The following is a 23,231-nucleotide window of genomic DNA, read 5'->3' as shown; positions in this document are numbered from 1 at the left end:
TTGCTCTTTTTTACTGGTTCCATCCGGAAATTGAATCTAGTGTCTCAGAGTCTACAGCCTTACAAGTCAGGCATGAGGAAATAGTACCTTAACACAATAATTCAATATACGTAATTATATTAATTATAGCGACTAAATTAACAAAATTAAAACCACTCAATTATTTCTATAACTAGCTGGTCCACGCGGTTTCGGCTGTATTAAACGATCCTACTTCACACTGGTGGGCTTTATGTCAAATTTTACATACAAGCCAGCGAAATATGTATATATATAAATAATTGAGGTCATTGAAATTTGCATTAATATTTAGGTAATCTAGTCTCCATTATCTAAACCAGATCGAACGATTCCACAGACAAATAGTAGTACAAAACAGATTTCACATCAGCGTACAAGTTTAGCGAAATGTCAGTGACCCGTTGCCGACCAGTATAACTTGAACGTTTCACCAATATTCTGTATATGGTGATGTGGGTTTTCATAAACGGTGTGGGAACTAAAAATTGGCGTGGTGCCCGAACGATCGTACTATTTCGCCGTTCTCACCACGATAACCGTATTTTAATGAATCCTGTTGGAATGTATTATAAATATTATTATTTGTTGCGGCAACACATATTAGAGTATACGAACCGTACGATTTGTTATCTTCTTCGTTCTTAATTTGAATTTTGTTTTTAAACGACTTAAATTCAAAATTAAAGGCATTCCATACGTTGCAAATGGGCAATTATATTTCTATTTAATTCTTAATTCGAATTTGTATTTTTATTCTAGACTTTTTTTTTTAAAATAAGATTATTGAAATGGTATCGAAGAACATTGTTATACATCCATTAAATATCTCTCCATACACTCCAACCATGTCTTCTTAGGTCGTCTTTCCCTCCATCCCTCTACGCTCATGCTCAATATTTTTAATTATAAAATCATTTACTGCTTCACCTAGAAATATTGTTTAAGGCGTGACTAGTTAAACAAAACCGCCTTTTTGCTTCGAAAGTCAAATTAAGTATTACGGAAAAAAGATCCCTAAACGGTTATGATTAAGGCCGTTTTTAGAAATTCGTTTAATCATCATATACTCGTACATATAGGGGATGATAAATATGATCCCACGCGGTCATGATTCGTACAGAAGCTATTTGGAATTTTAATTGCTGTATATTTATTTGATTCCTCAATATAAATATTTGTATTTAAGTACTCAATAAAGTCTTGTCCATATTGTATTAAATATTTAATTAAATTAATTTACTTAAATATTGTAGTTACAAATATTCCGTAGTTTTGTCTGTGCGTTGATGTTAAGTTACAACCGTTTTTCCATACATATATAGGTGTTCTGTATAGTGTTTAAAAACAAACAAAAATAATAAACCGTAATGGTGAAATTTTGAATGAATGGAATGAATGAAAACCGAATGCATTGACTCAATTAATTTATTAAAAGTATACAAAGTACAGTTTTACAATGCGTTCACGGTCCGCTGTTTTTGTTGTTAACGCATGCTTGCACTTTTGTTAGGTAATTATAAGGTTATCATTTTGTAATGATTCTACGAATAGAAAGTTTTACTATGTCAAGTTTCCGGCACATTTTTTTCAACATTTATGTCATTGAAGTTGTAGTATTAAAATAACCGCTTTTTACGAAATGCATATGTATTTATACACGGTACATATACAAAAATAACATTTTTTTAAATTTTTGTCTGTATGTCTGTGTTTGTTCCGGCAAATTTTCGGCTGGACCGGTTTCGACGAGACTTTCACTGGCAGATAGCTGATGTAATAAGGAGTAACTTACGATAATACACACAACGATAATAAACGATAACTTTTTTTTGTTAAATTCAAATGCACACGAAGTCGCGGGCACAGCTAGTACTATATATAATAATGAATATATAATTTGCATGACGCACACAGGGTGACATGAAGGTGCTCGCTAAGCCGCCAATCGCTCGAAACAACTTCACAGCTCATAAGTTTATTTTATTACAAATTAAAATTGCGAATATTTAAATTTGGAAGTGATTGTTGAAAAAGGAAGGCATTGCATTTATCATTTTTTTTTTATTGTTAAAAATAGGTTCATTGTGTAACATGCCTTATTTTAAATTCGAAGTTCAATATAAGTAAGAGCATAAACTTTATTATTAATATAACTCGTAGCAGAAGGTATACAATTTTGAAATTCATAAATTCCATACAAAGATACTAAATAATGGAAGGGTTTGATTAACGTCTCGGGTGTCGTGAAACAAAATCTAAAGTTAAGTACTTCGAGAAGTTTCCATACCTATGTTACACGTAGTTCGTAAACATTATAACTTTACGAGGTCAATGACCGTCGGCGTTGTAACATATGACAATAATATCGAAATGAAAATATTTTCTTCTACAAGTTTCATGTATAGACGATATATTAGACGTATCTTTATCGAAGGGAAGGTTTACTTCAGTTTATGACTTGGCTACTCGACGCTAGATGGCGATAGTAGCTTATTAATATCGCACGCGACACTTTTGCAAGACATTCGATCTTTCATGTTTTTTTTTTTATTTACAGCTGTGTAAAATATAGTAATTGTGACTTATTTACATATTATTATATACATGTTTACACTACTTAACGCTAGATGGCGTAGACTTCAATAAATTAGTTTTATTCCTTATCCGTTAGCGTTATTCGAAATTTAAATTTTGTTAAGGAATGTAAATTCTGAAAAGAATTTCTTCTTAATTCATATTTTTATATGAACAATATATATACAATTTTTATATAATATCCTTTTAAAAAATGATCGAATACTGACTTAAAGCCCTTTTATCGTTATATAATTTAACGTTAATATAATTTTAAACGAACGAAAACTGCATCATGTACAGCTACGATATCAAATTTCATTAGAACCGGTGCAGGAATTCGAGCGTATTTGTTTAACGAACAATCAAACCGACAGGGAGATTATTTAATTGACAACGGAACCCTAAAACCGTCGGATACAAAGTCTGAATTTCAATATAATAAATGAACGAGTGCAGTTGAATGCAAGTTTAGTTGAAAACAATAGCGGTTACACTAATGATGGTCGCGTTGAGCCGTCGAAGAATACTTTCGGAAAATATCCGGTTCGAGATGTGGGTTAAGAGAAGAGCGAATCGCTTAATAACTGATAGGCAGAACCGATGTTAACACGACTCTCTCATTTAACAGTATAATATCTAAAAAACACGACTACCCTGAATTATAGGATGAATTAATTTATAGCCAGTGCATTTGGGCCTCATACAGCTTTATCTGTTCAGCCATTTAAAAGTTATTGACATGCATACAGTAATCTTGAAAACATAACACAAAATTTTTGGGCAGTCAGTAAAACCACAGCTTCATAAAAATCTTCATAGAGTACGAGAAGAATAACACTAATTATTTTAAATGTAAAGAAATTTATTATATATTTTTATCGAGTTGCAATAATGGAATGTCTATAATTTATAAAGTCTGTGGTCAGAACATAATGGCCCAATAATGAAATAATCACCGCAAAAATAATTATTATCGTCACGTCGAAATTCGAATGTCATTTAAAATAACATGTAATTAATTTAATTAATCTTACCGCTGTGATGGTAATGCTACAAATATATTCCTAAACAATTGGTACAGTACATTAATATATAAACATAGTGTTATATAGATACAGATCTGGCTGGGGCTAAATATATTTGTGTTTTTATTTGTTGAAACTTATGTTACAGTACCACGTAACCTCATTATTATTAAAGTACAATTTTTTTTTTAAATTTTATAGTATAAGCAATTTTTATTGTACCATACAAGTTTGATACAAGTTTCAATTGTTTAAATGAAACTGAAGTAAGTAAGTAAGTTTCACATACACTTCATTCTTAGCTTCACGCAAAGGTTTTAAATTAATGACGCTACAAGCGCACTCTTGATGTTGCAACTAACTGTCACTAGATAGCGCTGAATGGTTAGGTTAGATAATTGTTTATCTACCAGCTACCCGTCTTAACCCAGGATACAGGGGATGCAAGAACCTGGGTGGCCCACATTATGGGCCTTACGGATATGGCCAAGTCTTGGATCATCAGTGGGGCGCCCCAGAAGGTATGTTACAAAATTTTTTTTGGGGGGAGTGAAGCTCTCTGAAACACTTGCGCTAGCTTGTTGTGCTTAAGATTAGTGCACACTTATTTTCATCCGATATCATCCGATGCGAGCAGATTTCATCACGACGTTCATCACTTCCGCCGAACATGAGCCGAATTTTAAACACATTTAAATACAGTGAGGTACTCGCACGGAGGTTTATGGGCATTGGGTCTTGATTTTTTTATACAGAAACGATTTTAATCTTAGCTTGCAACGAAGCACTGCTTCTTATTTATTTACAAGCTTATATTCAACTTTACTTCGTTAGTATTTATGGTTTAAAACTTGCAAATGAATTTTTGAGTCACTTCCACTGTACCGACGGACGTGAAACGTTTATTCTGAAAATAAAAACTAATAAGTAAAAATTTGATTTATTCATATGCACTGATTTATAATTTATTTATTCATACATATTTTTTTTATTCATATGAATCAAATAAAACAGTTTATTTTTAAAATAAATGTTTATTAAAATAGTCAATTAAAAAACGCTCATACCTCATAAAAAGCTATAATATCGAGATTTATTTACTTTGACAACGAGATATTACCATTTAAATCGTGAGACGGGTTTAAAACTGTCTACTTGCCGATCTAAAAACCCAACGATTGATACGAACGCTTCGTAATTATTCATTGTTTATATTTCTACATAGAATGTCAGAGACAGACTAGTAAAAATAAATTGTGGCCATAATTGACCAGCAAGTACGCGCTCACTAGTCAAGTAATGACGAATTTGGCGAGTGTCAAATGTAGCAGTAAGGTCGCTTATGAAATTTGAAAAAGGAATAAATTTATATGAGGTTGGAAAATGTAACAGTATTTTGGCTTTTCCTCAATCGGAGGAGGCACAAATGTTGTATAAACTTGTTTTATTAGCTATTAAGCGTAGATAATTATGTATGATGTGATAAGACTGTGTATGTTCCAATGAGGGTGGCGTATTACAAGTATAAAAAAAAAAAAAACGTAGCAGTCACGCATACCAAGATCAATCAAGTTTGCTCGTTTGTTTTAGTTGTGTTGTAGTATAACACTCTAGGTATATAAATAATCAGAGTTCCTACATAAAAACCAGCATGTCTATCTGTAATCGGTACTACTGTTATAAATGCGAGAGTACTTCTGTCCGTTCGTTATTTGAAGTGGACTCCTACCTGAATAGTGATCCACCCTGACTTCACATTGATGCAATTTATTAATATATAAAAAGACATAATAAAAACAATTTTATACCATATAGCACTCAGAATGTGTAACTTTAAACCACAATTTTTTTTTTTTAAATTGGACCAATATTTGCGGAGATTACCTCTTATGTACAGACAAAAGACAAATAACCGCTTTATAATATTTGTATAGATAAATAGAACAAATGTAATAATATTCAAAACAAATAATATTATTTATATATTAAAACGACCTCTAATCTAAAATATATGCTTATATAATTTAAGTGTGCCTGTCTTGGAGTTAATTGTAAGTGCGCTCTGTGCCCGATATTGTCCTTCTATTCAAATAGAGAAGCCTGGAAAAGATCACTGTAAACGATAAAGAGGCATTTGCATGATTTACGCTTTATGATATAAGCTATATTTGTGGCATAATAATTTTGTACCATGTGCTAAAAAAAAAAAAAATTAAGTAAATCATGCTTTAGATTGTCACCAGTATGAAATATTGATGTTTAACATTCATAATACATTTAATAAAATTTATTTATAAATATAATTCAAAAAACAGTTGAAGAAATAAATGCTTTTAAAATTTAATGTCCGCACGCTTGTTGAAACTTCGAATAATTGTATGCATATTCGTGGAAATTTCTGGCAAAATAATGGTAAGCCTTCGCTCCGGTATTGATTACAAAAAAAATTAAACATAGTACAATTGTATGCACTTATGAGAATATTTCTGGCATAGTAGCGTAGGACATTCGATTCCGTTATTAAAAAAAATAAAAGTCAAACAGTACAATAATTGTACGGACTTTCGTGAATATTTCAGTAAGTATCTTTAATCCTTTCGTTTCAGAATTAATAAAAAAATATATTACGTACTTTATTAAGCAAAGTATACACAATTTTTTCACATTTTTTTTAATTAAAAATGATAATATTAATAATTATAAAGCATAGCGTAGGACTCAATTCTATTTTTAAATTTTAATATTTTCTTCTGATTTACATCGGATAACCGCCTACGCAACAGTTCTATCTAGATTGGTCAAGCTCGCATAGCATTCGATATATTTTCAATAATGAGATAAGTTTTTAGTACATATATATATTTGAAATGTAATAATACATTTTATAGTAAATTTAAAGATAATATTTAATTACAACTGAAAGCTAAAGATACTCATATATTTGAAGCATGAATGAATTTAATGAAGCCGACTTAGGTATTGATAACAATTTAAAACGAAAACAAAAGAAAAATGCAAATCAAGAAACACAAATCCAAGTAACGACGACTTACGTAATCCTTTCCGAGGGGATTACTTTCATATTTGCATAGTTTTTTAATTAAGCAACGTTCCGCCACGACGGCTCGCCACGGCATCGTGGGTCGTGCTGCGATGTGCAATTTTATTTGCATAATCGCTACCAATGAAAGAAAAGTGGTCACGATATGAATTACACTTGTAACGTCGTCACGATTTTTTTTTTTTAACTCTGTTAGTCTGGTCGTCTGGTCTTTTTGAGAACTTATTCCGATCTCCACGAAAATTTAAACACACAATGTTTCCCTTGTATATCTTTTTGGTACCTATATTTATTATAGATGTAATACAGTAACAGCTAAGGCCTCCTCTCTTTTTGAGGACAAGGTTTAGGGCGTATTCCACCACGCTGCTCCAATGCGGGTTGGTGGTGTGGCAGAATTTCGTTGAAAGTAGACAAATGCAAGTTGCCTCGCGATGTTTTGCTTCTCCGCCGAGCATAGATAAATTATAAACACAAATTAAGCACATGAAAATTAAAACTTCAAATCACACCTTTATTAAGGTAGAGGGGTTTCAACTTGGGGTGCATGTCAGTCACCTCCTCGTGGTGTACCCTGGGCAACGGGGCCGGCTTGAGCTTGCTCGTCGGCCACGGCTAAGACTGGCGGGAGGGATGCAGCGGAGCCGCTCCTGGTACGTCCCTGATCGGCGTCAGGGCGGACCATGTGAGTGGCCTCGTTGGCTAGGAGGGAGTGGGAGGGATCGCTACTCGAGCCTCCCAGGTGTTTTACACCGGCGGTCAGCGGCGGAGCCTTATCCGCCGCAGGGCGTAAGCTTCGTTGACGCCCAGTGACGGACTCGGGGGAGTTCGCCACATTCCCACGTGGAGGATGGGGGAAGGCGCGCACTAGGCGCGCTTTCCATGAATATTCAGCCGCTGGAGGGATCGCGGTTGCATGCCCTTGGCGATCCCTTGGCCTCACCACTCGGCGGCATGGTGGAAACCCGAGGTTGATTTTAGTGGGTAGGACAGGGCATTAGCATCAGCGTGTCCTGGCACGGGGCATTAGGCCTCGGTTGAGTCCCACATACCCGTCCCGCGGCATGCGTGAATGCATTTCCTCCTTGTTAAACAAAAAAAAAAGAGGGATTTCAACTGAGCCATCTGGACCCAGACAGACGAAATATAAACTCATAAATAAATATAGAATTATAAATTCTACTGTAATATCTAATGGTATTACCGGTTCGAGTCCAACGAAGCGATTTTAATTATCTTAACCGCAATTGCTTAATACAAACCGCAGTTAATACGATTTTAATATAAATTATATTATTTATTAATTAACCTCACTAATAATATAAATGATAATGTTTTGGATGGATGGATGTTACTCGATTACACCGGAATCGCTGAACGGATTTAAGTGGATTTTGGTTCGGAGATAGATTATAATCTGGATACACTCTCTCGAAATCATCGGTTAAGATGCACGCGTTCTAACCACTGGGCCATCTCGGCTCATTAATTAATTATATAATTTTAATCAAAACATTCCTTGAAGATATCAATAAATACTCAATTAGCGAATGAATCAAAATATAATTACAAAATAACGAATTCATCAAAATATCTTTTGAACCGATGCCTTTGTTAAAATACTCATATGTTCAATAATAAGCAGTTAATTAATTTAAAGAACGTGATCAATGAACGATGAACGAATGATATTTCAAGTATTAAGAAATGATACGATGCGAAAATATTCATTCGACTCACTAGAAAGTATTTTAAACAATGTAGAGCGTTCGATATTGCCGTGCCGAACTTGGACCGTGATTGATAGAACGAATGAATGATTAAACGGGAATGATAACGCTTTTTATTCAATGAGCATGTGGAATGTTTTAGGAAACTGGAATATCTACATAGATATAAGAAGGGTTACATAAGAATCGTTTTTATAAATGTAAATAAGGGATACAATAGTACAACGAAAAACATTTATTTATACGTTTTTTATAAACACTATCATAAACGAGACGATTTTTTTTTGTTCTATGTTGGCCATAGACAGTGGCGCTGTAAGGAATATTAACCATTTCTTCCATAGCACATGTTCCACCAACCTTGTTAGCTAAGATGTTATGTCTCTAGTGTATGTAGTTACACTGGCTCCCTCGAAACCGGAACACGACATTACAAAAGTATTGCTGTTCGGCGGTTCTTATTGTAAATTAGTAAATTGTTCCATTCAAAATATATTACGATCTTTTTAAATAATATATATGTTTACAAAAAATATAGAGACTAAATAAAATATTTCTCACGTCCAAACTTGGTGCGTGGGTGAATTCCTACATATTATATCTTGATAAGTTATTATCATCCGTGATATCAAGGACATACAGTATATTATTCCCTAGTATAAATGACAATTTTAATATGGTCCTTTGAAAATATGTATACAAGGTTACTGACTTTTGGGTCTGTCTGTGCGTATGTTTATCTTAGAAAAAATTATGGAATTATTAGCCAGTTTTCATGTGATCAAAATTAAAATTGGTGTGTTCTAATTAACATGGTGACCCAGTGGAATCATAACATAGAGGAAGTGTACGCGTTGACGACGTCAGGTAAACAGATCCAGTGTCTACCGGCAAAGGTGACTCACTAAGTATTCAATGTGTTCCAATGGTATCTATGCTATGTTGTAAAAAAAAATTGAAGCTAAGTATTAAGCAATTATTTTATCGAAAAAAAAAGTGGTTTAAAATTCGAATAGTTTTTTTAAGCCGTTACAAAATATTTATTCAGCCTGACTGCGAACAAATTGAATTCGGAGTTAGACTCGATCGCAGTTTCACTATCGAATGGAGTCGTTAAAACAATAACCGTACGAGTACGAGTACGATTAACAATTATTATAGTGGGCAATTGTTTAGATAGAAAAGGTATTATCCCTTTTCGACTTTTTAGTATCGTAGAAAAATTTCTAATTATAAATCAGACAGACTGGTACGGATAGGTACGGACTTGGATGGTAGCTTTATGACGTCACCGAGCGTGAATGCCGTGTTTGTAATGTAATAATAAATTGCAAACTCTAATATCATTAATATGATTCTCCTAAATTTCATTCACACAACACTAAAATAGTCACTAGTTTATAAATCAATAAAGTCTAGAATTAAACAAGCTTCATATATTTCATAATGACATAATACGTTTTAGAAATTAAAAAACAATTTGATTAAGCGTCTTTAATTCCGCTAACTTTATGGCAAATAAATCGAATTGCCCCATAACTCGATTTCAGTTTCACTTTCAAATGATTTAATTCGATAAAACAATTAACAGTTATCGTTGCCAATCGTTGAAACGAGTCTCGGTGTATTCCCTTTACGCTTTCTTGACTTTTGTTGGCTGTGTAACTTGCATCAATTCGAGGAAACTTTTCTTTTGTTAAGTTCGTTTATTCAATTATATATATAATATTTATCAAGTAAAGATTGTATGTTTTATCGAATCAATCTATAGAATTATCTTGTTTGTTTGTAAACGCTAAACTCAGGATATCTCAGTTGAATTTGAAAAAAAAAATTATATAGATCTTTTTGACAAATTATTTACATTAACTTACAACCAACAGAGATTTCAGTACCGCTTGTCAAGGGTGAAATCGATCAAATTAAATCAAAATAGTTATGAAATATTCACAATGTGCACAAACAATGAATAGTTAAATTTGTATAATAAACATGTTATCAGATTCATCCAGTATCAAAAGTTAGATCCACAAGCCGAGTGGGGAATAGTCCGTTTTTACGTCGAAACGGATTAAACTACTCGGAAGGGATCAAACTTTTACGCCTCGTAAACGATATTTAACTTTAAGAGAGCACTAACTAGAATTTACGGTAATGATTTCATTATTTACAAAATTACATTACAAGCTATTACGCGAACTACTCTTTGTGAAGCAGTACTTGAATATTTGGAAGTGTCCTAAATATGAGCCGTGATGCCCCAGAAGAATGAAATTTCAAAGCTGAACACGCAATTGATTTCAATTAAAATAAAAAAAGCATTTTGCTTAAATACTCTAAATAGCACATGCGACCTTTTTAAAATGAATAATTATTTTTGTTTAAAGATTGTTTCGCTATTTGCGTATGATTTTCGAAATAATATTTTTTAACGAGTCATCATTTTTATGAAATGAAGTCTAATTTATTATTTTAAATTTACTACTGCTCACAATGAGTCACAACAGTAAATAACACTGGACAGAAATTTGAATTCATTTGTTTCAATAAGAAACAAATTTACGTCTGCGTTTAAAATTGGAACACCGAGCTTACCTGGGCTTGTGATAGGTTGGATTGCTGTTAGTCTTGAGTATGTCAGCGTTGGGGACGGACGTCGGCAGCGCGTGTTCTCGCTCCAGCTCGCTCTCATAGCTCTCAAGTGGTACGTGCTTGCCGGGCAAAGGGTCCGCTATAACAAAAATAAACCTGTCATTAGATAATCTTTTTATAAATTAAATAGCCTCTGTAGATAATAGTAAGACAAAGGGAGACCATTATATGAAGAAACCAGAATTGGTTTGTCAATATATATAATAATCTGTTATATATTCTGTTTATGTAAAAGTAGCACTTCCTAAATGTCCCACAGGTGGGCTAAGAGATCATTCTAAAAGTATCCTTCTGTTCCACCGTATATCATCAGACATTTTATAACCATATGAAACTAAACAGAAGGCAATCTCGGCTCTTGATAACACTAAAAATAAAAATCTACTATAAAATAATAAACTAAAGTATTACAAAAAAGGCAAGTAAATTTCATTTGTTTTATTTTAGTACATGAATTCAACTATGGATTCAATTTTGAAATTCTCAAAACAAACTTCAAATTAACATGTAACAACAAAGAGCTCCTGGGCCCGATTTCGTTCCTAGAACTTTATTTAATAAACAAAAACCATAAATGCAAGCGCGCAAATATATACGGAACATATCATATTATATTTCTCACGAGTTATCAAATTCGGGGTTCAGTGGAACGATAAAGACCATTGTTAAAACTTAAGGTCAAATAGTATTTTGTTACGGAGCTAGTAGTCGCTTTGTTCGACGACCTACTTGTAGTTTATTCTGTATAAGGACTGTGTTCTAAAGTATGATAAGATATACACTGCGAAAGATTTAACTTAGCGAGGATATTAACTTTAAGCCTAGCGTTTACCTTTAGCCACGGAATTACTATCGGTCGTTTAATCTCTTTCAAAGTTAAGAAGATTTCTCTTTCGATTTTTTATTTATGATATTAACCTTGAGTACTTATAAAAAAAACATTTTTGCGTCAGAAACGTAACAAGTGAACGTTATAATATATAGACATTAACGTTACAAAGGAACGTTGCAATAAAACTTTACTCTAATTAATTTTCAAAATCAACGGAACACCGCGTTGGGTTGGGACTACATTGAAAACTTTAATAAAATAATCATGTTATTTCCTTAATTTCTACTAATACATTTATTACGTTAAGTTTTTGTAAATTATGATTAATTTTTTGAAATATCCATCAGTAGATTTAATAGAACGTCCGATATCACCGTAGCTAATTTTGTAACGTAGTTTTTGTTCACGAAGATAATTTAATTTCCTCTTGCTTAATGCGGCAGCATCCTAATCTTTGTGTAGCGTTAGCGTGATTGAATTTCATACGAAATTAGCCCTTATATCAACACGTTAAGGTCTATCGTTTGTGAGGCTAATCATTGGTTTACTTTGAATAATTTAATTTTTTTTTTACCTTAATTACGTTTCGATGAGTGATTTCAATATCATATTATTAACGTTACAAAATTTGTTATTTACAAAGCCATTTGCCGTTATTTTAATTATAAAGTTTGATGGTTTTTAGGCGGTACAAAAGATTACTGAGTTTCTCTTATAATATACTTTGTTATCTGTGACAATGTATGTATATTGTATTACGGTATGTATGATGCTACCATCAGGTGGCACATTTATCACCTAACATTTATCCGTCTGCCTATAAAAACACAGCGGTGCTTGCCCGGGTCTGATTCTCTGGACCATCTCAGCTGTTGTGAGTTTGAATGTTTTTCACTCAATCAATGTCTTTCAGAGAGTGTTATCTCTTTCTATCACCATTGATTTGACGTTGGAAAGAAGAAGAGAGCATTGTTTTACTCGACACCAATTAAACGACGTTTTAAATAAAGTTAGGATTTGAAAATACGCCTCAATATAACGTTATTTGTAACGATATATAACGTTATATAATTTGTAATATTATATACGTTTAAATTACCCAATATCTTTTTATGTTCGTCTGTATGCAAAATTTAATGACGGTCGGTGAAGTAGTTAAGACGTGAAACGAACAAGCAAACAAACTTTCTCATTTATAATTTAAGTTAGGTTTTTGATCCATTCTAAGGCGGGAATGAATAAATAACAAAGTTTTCCTCATAACACAATTTGTAACGAGCGAATTGAAGAAATTTTTTTTTATACTTTCTCGTGTTATTTTTATTGCATTCCATATTACCGTTTCGATTTAATTTCGTTTGTGTTGTAATTTCCGTTATGTTTTCTTTAACTTAGCATGAAATTCTATTTAATATTACATTTCATTACATTAGCAGCCTGTATTTCCTACTGCTGGGCTGAGGCCTCCTCTCCCTTTGAGGAGAAGGTTTTGGAGCACTTTCCATCACGCTGCTCTAATGAGGGTTGGTGGAATACACATGTGGTTTAATTTCGTTGAAATTAGACACATGCAGGTTTCCTCACGGTGTTTTCCTTCACAGCCGAGCACGAGATGAATTATAAACACAAATTAAGCACATGAAAATTCAGTGGTGCCTGCCTGGGTTTGAACCCGAAATCATCGGTTAAGATGCACGCGTTCTAACCACTGGGCCATCTCGGCTCTCACCTATTTAATATGGCATCGTTAAATTCGTTTCTAAATTATATCGTTATGTTAAGAGAATAGTTATTTTATATTTAGCGGACTCTACCTTTATAAACAGCCTCATGATGAATCTAATGTTTTTGGCTCGACCTAGTAATAAATATATTACCCGAGTAGGCCGTAAATATGAACTTAAATAAATTTAATTTATACACTTGAGATCGAGGCCAGCGAGCATCAAAATAGCGTCGCGAATCTCCTAAAATATTAAATCTCATTACTATAAACATAGTCCAGGAGATTAACTTTAATAACTAAGGTTATTTTGTTCGTTGAATAATTATTTTTTTATTTATTAATTAGTCGGCCACACGAATTCCAAGCGAGTTTATCAGTTAAGTTTCTCAGAGAAATGAAGTGGGACAGAACCGTAAGTCATTACAGAAATCGTGTTGTGTTAATTTCTAAAGTCATAATGAATGTAAATCAACAAATCAACAGTTCAGAGAAGTAACGCCCCGAGAATCGGAATTGCATGTCGACGAGTAAACGGTGTTAGCATTGCAACCATTCCGAGCTGCCATGATTTGTAATTGTAACTTTATTTTTATTATGACCTCGATCTGACTTATTAATAAGTAATTAAATTAAATTAAATTTTCTTGGTGGTAGGGCGTCTGGGTAGGTACCACCCACTCATCAGATATTCTACCGCCAAACAGCAGTACTCAGTATTGTTATGTTCCAGTTTGAAGGGTGAGTGAGCCATTGTAACCACAGGCAAAAGGGACGTAACATCTTGGTTCCCAAGGTCGGTGGCGCATTGGTGATGTAAGGAATGGTTAACATTTCTTACAACGCCATTGTCTATGGGCGGTGGTGACCACTTACCATCAGGCGGCCCATTTGCTCGTCCGCCTACCGATAGCATAAAAAAAAATGAAATATTAGAGTTTGTTAAGGAATATGGGAAGCGTAGTTTTCCTATAACGCGACGAGCTTTATTTTATTTTATTAGGAAAGCAAACAGTGACATTAAAAAATTTTAAATGACAAATATATACAACAAACCACCATTTAGATGCTCTCGTATATAAACATTATGTTAAATTATAAAAAATACATGCCACGCTGGTTTATTTACTAGGTCGATAGATACAAAATAAACAAGATAAAAAAACAGATACATTATGAGGAAAAAAGAAAAACAAAAGTTAGAGCTGCTCATCAAACCAGTTCATTGTCATTTTGCGCTTAAGTGCTGATACAGTCATGTTGAACAAGTCAAAATCGGGGATGTCATTGAATGTATTTATAAAATTGGCTGAACGAATACTGAATGAGTTTTGTCTATATTTAGTCAAACAATGAGGGGGGTAAAGATAGTTATAAGGATGTCTTACACATGATCTTGTTGGTACTTTCAAATTTATCATATGTAGCAAGTAAGAGGAGTCTAGTTGACCCTGCGCAATCTTCAATAAGAGACCCACATCTGCGATTTTACGTCTTACATATAAAGGTAGGATATGATGTCTTATAACTTAATTGATACGAAAAATGTATCGATATGTTCTCATTAAAATAGTTAGGAATGAAATTTCGCACATGATATTTTATAGTGCACAATTGAGTACGCCAGCACAGGTGCACTATCTCTCTCTTATAACGATGTTACGGCTATCCGTCAGGACAGGAGACATCAGGTGCGGCACCAGCCAAATTGTCATGTAACATCCCTAACTTTCTAATATCGATGTACTGCTAAGAATTGTTGAATAGAAACCTACGATCTCCGGCTCTGCAAACTTTATAAGACACTTAATTAACTGCATGGTTAATCTAGTTGATTTTTTTTTAAATAAATGTACTGCATATTCTATTAATAAAACATATATAAAATAAGTCAAGTAAGTAATTTAAAATGAACTAAATATAAGGAGCATTATATAATAAATTGAAATAGAAAGTTCAAAAAGTCGTGAATATAAAATACTTATTAATAAATGGTATTATATCATTCAACTTAAAAGGCATTGCAGCCTTAATTGAATTTCATTGAAGTCTAGAAGCGAATAGCTAAAACGGTTTCCCTGTAAATAATAAAGCGAAACGTCGGAATATCACTGCTTTTAAAAGCGATCGATCAACTGTTATATTAAGGGTTTTAACGGTCGCCTCTTAGACTATATTTATTTATATCTGTCTGTTGCATCAATAGTTCTCGAGGTTAGTGGTAACGTACAGGCAAACAATTGCAATATAAAGTGACATAGATTTTTATCGACTTTTTCAGTTCATATATATCTGAGTCACCTTCGAGGCTAAAGAAATCTGTAGAGACGAATGGGGGTTGAACAGATGTATACGTACATTGGCGGTCCACCAGGGTGGTGAACGAGAGGTCTGGTATTTGACTAGGAGTCCGAGTGGATCATTCATAGAGAAATATAACAGGTAGATATAGTATATATAATTATATTTTTTATTAACCTATATTTAATATAGGTATTAAAAACAGACTCACCTAAAATTAATTCTGCTAAATTAAACCACACAATACGATCAAACAATCCAACAATTTCAAACCCTCATTATTCGAATTAAAAAACCTGCCATTCATCAAATTATCGTAAAAAAAAAAATAACAAAGGAATTAAAGCTATTGGTGATTCAATGGTCCCTCTGCGCTTGCGCCTGAGTCACCGCAATGATGAATCAATCATACCATTGTGGTTTTGTAAATTATCTTACAAATAATAATTTCAAAGTTAAGATAAGATATAACTAATGAATTACATTAACAGCCTGTAAATTTCCCACTACTGGGCTAAGGCCTCCTCTCCCTTTGAGGAGAAGGTATCATATTCCACCACGCTGCTCCAATAGGGGTTGGTGGATACACATGTGGCAGAATTTTGTTGAAATTAGACATGCAGGTTTCCTCATGATGTTTTCCTTCGCCGCCGAGCAGAAGATGAATTATAAACACAAATTAAGCACATGAAAATTCAGTGGTACTTGCCTGGGCTTGAACCCGAAATCATCGGTTAAGATGCACGCGTTCTAATCACTGGGCCATCTCGGCTCTATAGCCAATTAATATAATAGAAACATTTAAGTGTATATTATAGGTAATACTATAGCTAATGTGGTGGTAGTCTCTATTTAAGGCTGTCGTTGTAAGCACCAAATAGCATTTTTTAGCTTAGTAATTTTATTTAATAAAAAAAAGTTTAACAGAGTCATTCTACAAAAATGACGTCACTGTATAGATAAGTAATAATAATTATTTAACCTAGTTACAATATAAGCAAATGTAACGTTGTTTCATAATTAATTTGCATTGCTCCGCGTCGAACCCGCACCGTTTCTCCGGAACACTTCAATTATGAATCAGACTGTATCCTTCTGAGTAATCTGAGTTGTGTTTATGAAGTTGTATCTTGCTGATGTACAAACGTTGATGCAATATTAATGATGTTACTACGAAAGATTAAAGATTAAGTTACATTATATACTAATATCATTATACATTATATACATACTTATATATAGTGGTATTATAAAGATGAAAAGTTTGTTTGTTGAATACTTTATTAAAGTAGGCATTTATAAAATGGTATCTACGTAATCTTGTGTTGAATATGCCTTATTTATGTATCATTTTTTTTTTTTTTAACAACTGATTTGAATTCACGAATCGGTAAAGTTAAAAATATCTCCCGGAAGTACTAGACCGATTTTGAAAAAACGTTTTGTATTAGTTAGCCTATTTACTGCTACTTTCTGCCTGCGACTTCGGTGGTGTTGAGGAAGGTCAGTTTTCTATACTGTATCCCTAACAGCCTGTTTGTACTATTTTATGATAATCGCAGCAGTAATCAACGCGACTGTAACCGCACGGAGCAACTAGCACATATTTAACGGTGCTTTCGGATATCTTGTGCGATATTATCAACTGACAAGGACGAAACTATACGAATCGTATGAGTAAGAACGAGAGGGAATGTTTCAACGTGATGAAAAGATATTTCAATTTCTATTTACTGTAAATAATATAATTCGACGACAAGAAATGTTCTCTTCATATTACAATAATATATAAACATATCGACTATTTACGATTTATTTAAAAATGCGTAATCTTACGTCGTACGTAACTACGTCGTATTTGTATACGTATATTTTTCGTTTAACATCAATTCTTTCTACTTCGTCCTTGGGATTTGAGCTTGCTTCGTTACAAGTTTCATCAAATTCGGTTCAGATTTTTGGCTGCGAAAGAGTCAGACAGAGTTACTTTCGCATATATAACTATACACATCATATAACAAAAACATATCTTCGACTTTCTTCAAAGTCAAAATTACGGTATATTTAAATAAGATAACATTTAATAAGTTTATAAAAAACATTTGAATAACTAAACACGCCATATTAATATTAAAAAGACGAATGATAATTCTCGAGTAAAATACTTGACACGATTCACAAATGCAAATTCGTTGTAACCTTGAAGTTAGGGTTGCAAATGCGGGACGGGAAAGTAGGGACGTACATTTAACATCGGAACAAAAAAAAACGGGACATCGTTTATTACAATAATATCTTAGTCATTATTATTTAATATTAAATATTTTAATAATATTAAGTACTTAAGTATATACAAATATGAATTAAAAATAGTTACGGTAGAAATCTTGACCGCGTGGAATGGTGGCATTAAATAATTTATCGGGTTACTTATGATGTGTCATATATTGTGACGAAATTAACATATATAATATATATATCTATATATATATATATATATATATATATATATATATATATATATATATATATATATATATATATATATGTTAATCGCATTAGTACTTATTATTCATTGATTATTGAATAATTTAAAACACTATGAAATAACTTCTATTAATGAAACAAAAAAATAATAATGATCAAAGAATTTACCGCGCGAAGTTCATATACCGGGACAGTTTTTATCGGGACGTGTAACTACGGTCTAATGAAATATTCGTGAACTATTTGGTTCAGTGAGTGGATGAAATAAATTATTAGTGACTTCAGGACCTAAGTAAATAGGAGCCGTCCTCTTAGGACGACCCGAATGTCTTCAGAACATCGCTGTTATTAAATATTGATAAACTAGTTTTTTGTAAATAAACTTGTACAGCTTATAATTTACTTGTCGCCAGCGGCTTCGTTCGCGTTTTAGGGGTAGGTCGTGATGTGTTAGGCCAAAAATAGAATACCATGTCCTTGAAGTTCAAGCTAGCTTCATATCGAATTCGATTCAATGTTTTATCCGTGAAAGAACAACAGACAGACGGACCGATATAGTTACTTTCACATTTATAATATTATATATAGATAAAACTATGTTGACATGATCGTGGTATAACGACGATCTGCAGTACTTTACTTAAATAACGATTTTTTTTATTTTTTTATTTTGTTGGTGGCTTTCGATGTCCAAAATACTAGCCAAACTATATGATACGCAAGTGGACTCCCAACCTTACTCTCATATTTCGATAGGACGAGAAATCCGATACCAACGGAAATAGCTTAGACGCACCAACGGATTACAGAAAATAATCTATCGAAGGAAAAACTTAATATTTTTTGTGATGCCCGAGTTTTTTTGTGCTTGACCCTAAGACCTCGGGATCCTCAGGCTTATATGCCAATAAAGCAACGAAGCAACTTTTATTGTTACATTCTGACTGACTTTCAGACAAATACTAATACAGTTTTAGCAGACAGCTGAAATGTTTATTGATTTCTACGTCAACACGGATAAATTATTTCGAGTACCATCACGCGGATGGAACACATGTTTCCGACAAATGCAGGTATCCTGACGCTTTTTTATCTTCGAGTGTCATTTGAAGTGTAAGCTAGAAGGATGAACAAAATTTGATCATTAGTAACCTTTTTAAACAGCTTCAAATCTTGGCAAACACGAGGTTCTCTGGAAATGTCATAATTAGATATGATGATGATATCGTCTGACTGATTTCGGACAGTGGTCCATCTCGTGGAAGACCACCAAAAATACACATGACATATCATAGTGGACAAGTGTGTGCGCAAAACCTGGTACGCTCTCAATACCGTCAGCAAATCCAACACGACCATAAAGAATCCGAGGAATGGGATCGTACACACTTCCAACTTCCAGACTTCGGGTTTCGACAATTTTTCGTCAGAAAAACTTTTTTTTTGGCTTTTGGCCCAAAACCTCGAGATCCACTAGACCGAGGCGATTAGATATACCAAATCACGTTTAAGCATCCCTCAGCCAATGGGATAGCTACAAGTCGCTGTAATACAAAATTAATTGTAAATATCATAAATATTTAAAACGACCTGAATTTCCTTACGAAGAAATAATCCGTGACTATATGATCGCTCGACACGGTCATACAATATTCTTGACATTTGATTGATTAATACTGACTCTACTCTTATTTTTGCGATTACTTTACGAAAATATGCGAATACTATTTATAATATTGTATTAAACGCCCATGTCCATGAACTTTCCCAGAAGTAATAAGATAATAAAAAATATCGCCTTCATTATGTATAAAAATCTAGTAATCGAGCTGAGCTGACTGAGTGAGTTGAGTCTCTAATTGCGTTCTCTTCGGAAGAGACACCTACGTAGAGAATCCGCAGAAGTAAAACCTTATCCAAATACAAATTTTAAGGCAGATCACAGGCAATAAGGGTCTCTATAAAACTTTCGGAGAGCCGAGATGGCCCAGTGGTTAGAACGCGTGCATCTTAACCGATGATTTTGGGTTCAAACCCAGGCAGGCACCACTTAATCTTCATGAGCTTAATTTGTGTTTAGAATTCATCTCGTGCACGGCGGTGAAGGAAAACATCGCGAGGAAACCTGCATGTGTCTAATTTCAACGAAATTCTGTCACATGTGTATTCCACCAACCCGCTTTCGAGCAGCGTGGTAGAATATGCTCCAAACCTTCTCCTCAAAGAGAGAGGAGGCCTTAGCGCAGCAGTTGGAAATTTACAGGCTGCTAATGTAATGTAATACAACTTTCAGATTGAAGAACAAAATTTTAAAGAATAATTCGTGTTATATCCAATCTCTACATTGATCAATTAATACGATTTTTTCTTTATGTTTTTTATCATTTATTCTATAACGACGAAAACAGTTTTCTGAAATAAAGGTATCTGACACAAATAGACATGGTACCTGGTAAGCCAGATAGGTAATTACGTATTCGGTAATGAATTATCAGTGAATGTACCAAAGTTAAGGCTTGAGGTATGTTCACTTAAGGGTGATGGTATTTTGATTTCTATTGGTAGATTAAACTGTTGACAGAGTCTATTTATCTTCATGATGTTTTTCAGTACTGTCAACAGAAATTATGTATTAATATCAGCGGATTTTTTTTGTCAGGGATTGAACCCGGAACCATTGTTATATTCACCTGTTTAACCCCAAACCCATCGAGACTCCGTATTAATATTTTTATTAGAAATTGTTCTCGTTAAATGTTCGTTATTTTTCTTCTAATATGAATAAACAATTGGTTTGTTTTCGTTGAGCGTTTATTTTCTTTTCTTATATAAGTTATTCTGGTCTTAAGAGGCTTTTGCTGTTCTTATCATTGAAAACAAACTATCATTAATAAGATAATAAGATAGAAGTATTGTTTGATATGATTTTTGTCTTTCAAACGACCCAGAATGGACGAATTATAATGAATTAAAGCATATTCGTGGAATAATATTATTTCAATATGACAAAGGTGACCCTCAATTAGTACCAACACTACATTTTCCGACAAAAATGATGATTGTATCTGTTTGAGGTTAATCGACTTCCGTAATCGTTTGACGAACCATAAAAGTTGCCTGACGGTAAGAGGTAGCACCGCTCATAGACATTGGTACTGTAAAAAATACTAAGCATCCCTTACATTGTCAATGTGTAGTTGTAGTTACACTGGCTCACCCTTCAAACCGGAACATGACAATACTGAGCATAGCCTGGCAGTTGAATATGTTATGACTGGGTGACTAACCTAACTTACTAAGGCGGGCTAACATACAGACAAATCACAAAGTAATTTAATATATATATTTACTTATCCCAGCGACACGAAACATCCTGCTCGTCGTTCATGTATCAAAAACTTAACTTATCCCCGGGTAATGTAACCCCGGATGTACGTAAATTATGGGTAGCTATTTTTGGACCACGGGGATACGACTTCTTAGCGTGTTGTGACTTTAGGCGTTTCAAGTGACACTTATATTCCTTTAAGTGTATTTATTAAGCGGACTTCTAAAAAGACGTAGTCGAAGTGTTAACCATTTGGTATATAAGTTCAAATACCGGTATTTTTTTTAAATAAATTTATGTTTATTTAAATTGTTTGTTATCGAGGAAGACATTTGCAGGCAGTTGTCATAAAATATATAATTTAAACATTTAAAAGATACAAAAAGCCAATCAAGTATTAAAATATTATTGAAATAAAAGCAGACTTAGACTGAAACAATACATCGAATTACTTTAAAAGTTATCGATTCCTAGGCAGGATATATAAAAAAATATTGTACTTTAATGACTCTGTAATTAAAACTGTGGAAAATAGGCTTTACATTAAATTTAATTCAACACTCTAACATGACTCAAAAATGCTTATGAGTCTACTTGAATAGAAAGAATATTTTGAAGTTGAATTTTAATAAAGAAGATGAATTTTTAAATTAATAATACATAATTCTAAAACAATAATGATAAATGAGAGGATAAAGGAGGTGCAACTTGGTGAAGCAGAGAAATAAACAGGACACGAAACTCATGGAAGACGCGTATGCCCCGTGTCGATAAATTGATAACTAAGACGGTAGATCTTTTTGATAGAAAGTCAGAAATAGTTTATACAACTGATCCTTATTAATATATACATATATATGGACATAAATAACGCATTCGATTTCGAGCAGGAAGACATTATCGATTTTAATATTGATACTTCATTCGCATCGCACGAGATGAATTATAAAAAAACTCATTGTCCTCTCGTCATTAACACCGGAAAATCAAGCTAAGATTCCAGATTCAAACCAAACGTAGAACATTTAAAAAGTTAACTTTTTAAACATACTAAAATAATCAAAGAACATCAAAAAAATGTAAATCTATCATTAACAATATTTACTTTTGAATGAGTGATATATAAAACATTGAACGACGAATGAATGAATGGTTCGTTTTATACCAAAAGGTGTTTAAACATTTCAAGCGTAGACTTATTTCCTTTTTATAGATACCGCCGTAAATTTCTTTACGATAGCAAAAGGGTGCTTGTTAAATAATACTTTCGAGTAACATATAGGGATTGTTTCTCACTAGTATTATTGAGCTATACAAAGCGATACAATATTTAAAGTGTCATGTTTCATATAACTTTTCTATGTGTCTATCTAATCGCGTTTATGAATATATATGACATTAAAATTATTTAAAACACTTTCATGCTCAAGAGTCAGATTCAGAATGTCAAATCGGATCAAGAATCAAGAATATATTAGAAATATTATGGGCACA

At 33.2% G+C, this 23,231-nt stretch overlaps 1 protein-coding gene across 2 annotated transcripts in view; it reads right to left on the bottom strand.

Annotated features, from left to right (window-relative positions):
* The window catches only part of LOC113398380 (uncharacterized), a 619,887-nt gene that overhangs the window by 7,143 nt on the left and 589,513 nt on the right, over positions 1-23,231 (bottom strand). For both annotated transcript variants that reach the window (XM_026637094.2, XM_026637096.2), the window contains one exon: positions 11,010-11,145. In XM_026637094.2, the coding sequence (XP_026492879.2) occupies positions 11,010-11,145 (136 nt within the window). The remainder of the gene's footprint in view (positions 1-11,009; positions 11,146-23,231) is intronic.

Source organism: Vanessa tameamea, chromosome 26 (assembly GCF_037043105.1).
Source record: "Vanessa tameamea isolate UH-Manoa-2023 chromosome 26, ilVanTame1 primary haplotype, whole genome shotgun sequence".
Taxonomy (NCBI): domain Eukaryota; kingdom Metazoa; phylum Arthropoda; class Insecta; order Lepidoptera; family Nymphalidae; genus Vanessa; species Vanessa tameamea.
The sequence above is the reverse complement of the archived record's forward strand: the minus strand, read 5'-3'. Positions and strand labels throughout refer to the sequence as shown.